The 5,317-nt window shown below is 34.2% G+C and overlaps 1 protein-coding gene across 1 annotated transcript; it reads right to left on the reverse strand.

Moving 5' to 3' along the window:
• Positions 1 to 3,047: 3,047 nt before the first annotated feature.
• On the reverse strand, positions 3,048 to 3,986 carry LOC130892501 (uncharacterized). Its single transcript, XM_057797946.1, has one exon. The coding sequence runs from the start codon at positions 3,984 to 3,986 to the stop codon at positions 3,048 to 3,050; it is 939 nt and encodes a 312-aa protein (XP_057653929.1).
• Between the last annotated feature and the right edge of the window lie 1,331 nt (positions 3,987 to 5,317).

Consider the following 5,317-nt stretch of genomic DNA (forward strand, 5'->3'; position numbering starts at 1 on the left):
TCGACCACTGTACGATATTGATAAAAAAAATTATGCAAAATTACTTCAAATACGACACTTTCGAGGAGTCTTTATGCGAGACATTTTACCCAAAGACGATCCTCGAAAACAAGAATGCGCAGTGGTTAATTTAGACACCTTAAAAAATAGCGGAACGCATTGGGTAGCATACAGAAAGATTAACAACAACGTAGAGTACTTCGATTCATTTGATAACTTGAAGCCGCCGAAAGAACTTGTGAGATACTTTGGAAAAACTGTTCGAATTTCCTACAATAACGACCAATATCAAACCTAAAATCAGATTAACTGTGGACATTTATGTTTAAATTTCCAACAGAAATGACCAGTATTGAATAATTAATGTAGCATATGAATTATGAAAAATCGTTGAGAAGTTTTACGGCTGAAGAGCTCAAGCACTTTCCCATTGATCATTTGATAGCATGCGTAAAACCTTCAGAACTATTAGGTATATGACATAAGCTTTCATATGAATATAAAGCAAATTTTGAACTACAAATACGTCTACCTTGTTTTGTTCATTACAATCGACCTGACTGGACTACACACTGGGATGGCCCTCCAAGTTCTGAAGCATCATGTTTTATTTGTAAACAAGCAATTAAATAAATTATTTAAATTGTCTTGCTACTCAAGTTGTATCAGTCATCATGGTACAGCTGTTGAGAGTGAATAGTATCAACCATATATTTACTTTTCAACCTCCTACTCCAATTGTACTAGATCCGAAAACAGATTATGAAATTGCTTTTTAGTCTTTTCATTCCTATCATAGCATACCAAATGTAGAAAACAACAAATTTTACTATGTTGATCGAAACAGATGGAAAACTGATATTGCAGATATCGAGGCATTTATTCAAAACAAATTGGGTGCAGTCAATTCGACTAGACCGGAAGCTATATTTTCACTGAAACCAAACAAAAACACAGTATAATGCCAAATTTTTAGCAAATATGGTATTTCATTTAAAGAGCCTGACAGCCTTGGTAGAATGTTGGGGTTTTCTCCATAAATACTCAAATCAGGACAACTGTACTCTTCAGACCTACCTGTCAATATTATAAACGTATCCAGCATACGTTTCGATTGCAACATTAGTACTGGAGCCTTTGATGCTAACAGACCTGCACACACCATATACGAGTTTGTATTAAAAGCTGATCCTGGATACGCCATCGACGAAACGCCTCAGAACTTGTATCTACCCGTCGTACCTCAGCGTGAAATAACTAATATCACAGTACTGGCTTTAAATCAAAACGGAATTCCAATCAACTTTCGAGGAGAGCTAAGTACTTTAATCCTAGAAATAAGAGCCAGAAGCCAATGGGCCTAATAATAGATGATAAAGAGAATTCAACTACGCATTCTTTGTCATTAGTAAAGAAGTCGTCCAAACGAAAGCATCTTACATTCGCAAACAAATTATTTTTACAAGCTTTGGGTTATTTATGGAAAAAGAATGATTAAACGCCCATGTCTGAACGACATGCATCCAATGTTTGATATTTATCGAAAGCCGAGATTTGATGAGTCTATTCGAAAGGCAGAATATCGAATTTATGCTCCATTTATCAAATCATTCAACGCCTTATATATATAGCCTTACTATACATTAAAGGAGCTCTAAATGTACATGGTACTGGAGATGTGAAACTAGTTTTTCATATTTTATGCATATTTTCAAAATTTTCAATGATTATCCTTTAATTACATGTGGATGGCAAACGATAAGACTAGTTAGAGCTCGAAATGATAATGACTGTATAATTATTACAAAAGCAAACAATTCTGTTAGCACTGCTTCAATTGCAAATTACTAGAATGGAGTTAAAAATTAAGTATATCTATCCTAATGATGGTAATAAATTGGAATTAATGAAATCTATTCAAAAGGATCAAAATCCATTCAAAAGGATCAACCGATAGTAATTCCTTTTAGAAAATGGGAATTACATGAATTACTTGCTATTACTAAAGGCGCTCGGCGAGAAGTTTGGGATGTGAAAACTAGTACTTCAGTAGAAAGGCCACACTATGTCATCGTTTTCTTCCAAACTAACAAACGTGACAATAATAATGCTGATTCTATACTATTTGATAATATTCACGCTCAATGGTGAATATTGGCCCAACGAGAACACAGTTGGATTTCAGTAAAACTGCCTACAATGAAGCATATTTCACTTACACCGAATTTCAACCTAGTTATGCAAATTCATCTCAAAAGTGTCCTTTGTTCGTTTATACAGCATTTAACAAACATGCTCTCTTTGTTATCGTTTGTTCGAAACAGGAAGAGAAAATGAAGGCATCAAGAGTTGACGTTAAACTTGACATTGAAGCAAATACAGGATTTCCTGGCAACACCAGAGGTTATTGCATCATCATTCATGATTGCATAATGGAACATCATCCTCTCACAGTGTGTATTACGATGCTCGCAGCTTTATTGAGCTTCCCGTTTCCAGGAGTTTACACTAGTTCATTCAGGATGCGAATGCAACATATACAACTTGACCAACTTTCACATTTATTCATGAAGAAACACTATTCTATGAAATATTACAATAATTGTAAATAATAAACTTTGTAAAGGCAGAGTAACGATATATTTGATTGAATTAAACTTAAACATGTGGTTCTTTCTATGTCTGTCTCTGTTCTCTCTCCTAAGCACACCTTTTAGTTTTTAGCTGCTGTTCGGAAAAGCAACGTTGCCGTTAGTACCTTTCTATTATAATATCTAAAGAATATGAGAGCGAACGTAACATAGCGGCCTCCCTTGAAATCTCGAAGTTTCAAGAAAAATAAAATGAAACCAAAATTTACAAACATATAACAACTTAACTAAAATATCAATTAATTATAAACCTTGACTTTGTCGGCTACGAGACTCAACCTGATTAAACATACATTGAAATGTTCGAATATGCATTACATTGAAAACAAAAAATCTTAATCTAATATTCTACAAATTAATAAGTCATAAATCAGTTTATATATAATAATCACTGCATTAGGATTGATCATAAATAGGCAAAACACTGATTTTAGTGACAGGACGTTTAAATATAGCGTTTTTCACTTTAACAGTTACCACTCGAATGTGCCCATCAGCACCAGGATGCACGTTCATTATTCTTCCAATCTTCCAGGCTAATGGAGCAGCATCATCATGTAACACGATGCATTGACCGACCTTATAAATGTCATTTGCAACTTGCCATTTAGGGCGTTCTTGAAGAGTCTGTAGATAACTGCGAGACCAGCTCCTCCAAAACTGTTCAAATAAAGCTCGCAATTGTTTATAGCGACAACTTAACCTAGAATGTTTAACGTCTAATGACTTTTCTGGTAAGAAAGTTAGAGGAGCACCAATTATAAAATGTCCAGGTGTTAAAACGTCCGAGTCGTCTGGATCTTCACTAAGCGGAGTCAGAGGGCGTGAGTTTACTATAGATTCAATTTGAACCAATAAAGAATAGAAATTCTCGTAAGTTAGAAGAGTGTTCTGTAAAACTCGCTTTAAATGATATTTTGTGAGTCGTACAGCGCTTTCCCACAATCCGCCATGATGCGGAGATCGCGGTGGTATGAAATGCCAAATAATGCGATTGTCAATTAGAAAATTTTGGAATACATCATCTTTGATTTCGTTTATAAGATTGGACGCACCGACAAAATTGGACCCATTGTCCGAATAGATTTCCGAAGGAAAACCTCTGCGAGCGATTAGCCTTTTAAACGCATTCAAGAAACTATTAGTTGATAGTTCAGTTACCAGTTCGATATGTATGGCCTTAGAAGCAAAACGTATAAAAATACATATCCATGCCCTTATCGATTTGGTATTTCGCAAAAAACTATTTTTAATTAAGAATGGACCCGTATAGTCTACTCCAAGTACAGAAAATATTCTAGAAGGTTGTACTCGGGTTGACGGTAGATCACCCATTTTTTGAAGGCCTGCAGAAGGTGATACTTTAAAACAAATAACGCATTTTCTTAAAATTCCTCTAACTGAATTTCGACCTTGCATAGGCCAATAATTTTGTCTAATAATAGAGTTTGTGGTCCGGCATGCAAGTATTTAAAATGAAAATGTCTCACAATAAGAGATGTTAAGTGGCATTTTGCAGGCAGAATAATTGGATGTTTATTGTCAAAATTGAGGACTCTTTTATTACAGCGTGGTGAGGTAAGAAAAAGCTTGGCTGTAAATTGAAATTAAAATTATTTAATTCAGACATATGTCCTAAGTTAATATATTCATTCATAAAACTACTATAATTTTCTTTCAATGTAGGATTTTTACCGAGTTTTCTTTCCAAGGATTGAAATCTATTGACTGCGATATCATATGATTCGCCCAACTGCTCTAGATTGTCCCTAAAAGGTAAGCGGACAATAAAGTTACCATAATTATCACGACTATAAGTCTGTTGAAAATGACTCTCTACTTCATTTTCTTCCTCGGTATAGTTATTTTTCAAAGACGGAATTTCTTCTATCAACCAAAATTTCTCTAATCCCTTTTCAAGATTGTTCATTGACCTTGACAAGTTACACACAGAAAAATTTCTATTATTTATATTCGGACAACTGATTGTACCTGCTACAATCCAACCGAGTTCTGTATTTTGTAGAATAGGACGACCCTTTCCTAGAAAAATTTGACCGGGTAATAATAAGCGATAAAAAATACCGGCACCCAAAAGTATATCAACTTTACTGGATTCATTAAATTGTGGATCTGCCAAATCAATATTATTAGGAATTTTGAGATGAGACGTATCAAAGTCCATGTGGGGTGTGTCAGTCGTTATCTGATTGGATACCAAAAATTGTAAATTAACATTATAATTGGAGTTTATAGATTTAATTCGTGTTTTAATAACATTATTAATAAAACTTATATTGCCGTTTATTCCTATAACTTTTATATGAACATCTGTCCCTTGAATATTCAATCTTTCAAATAATTCCTGACTCATGAAATTTGACTGAGAACCGGCATCTAAAAACGCTCGACAAATCATGGATTCGCCGTCTTTATTTTCAATTTTTAAAAGTGCGGTTGTAAGTAAAACAAATGAATCGTTATCGTAAGCAGTTAAAGTTAAAATATTTTGAGCACAAGCAACAACACTTTGTTTACTATCATTTCTTTCGACTCGTTTTTCATCAGACTTGATTGGCAAGTTCTGTGAAGAATTATTAACAGAGGCGTGCGCTCCATTATTGGAAATATTATGTTTATCAGTAATGTCGCAATTTTGATGTGAG

This window comes from Diorhabda carinulata, chromosome 4 (genome assembly GCF_026250575.1).
Source record: "Diorhabda carinulata isolate Delta chromosome 4, icDioCari1.1, whole genome shotgun sequence".
Classification (NCBI taxonomy): domain Eukaryota; kingdom Metazoa; phylum Arthropoda; class Insecta; order Coleoptera; family Chrysomelidae; genus Diorhabda; species Diorhabda carinulata.

Excerpts from the sequence above, each read along its gene's own strand:
- LOC130892501 (XM_057797946.1), bottom strand. The coding sequence starts at position 3,986 with ATGGGTGATCTACCGTCAACCCGAGTACAACCTTCTAGAATATTTTCT.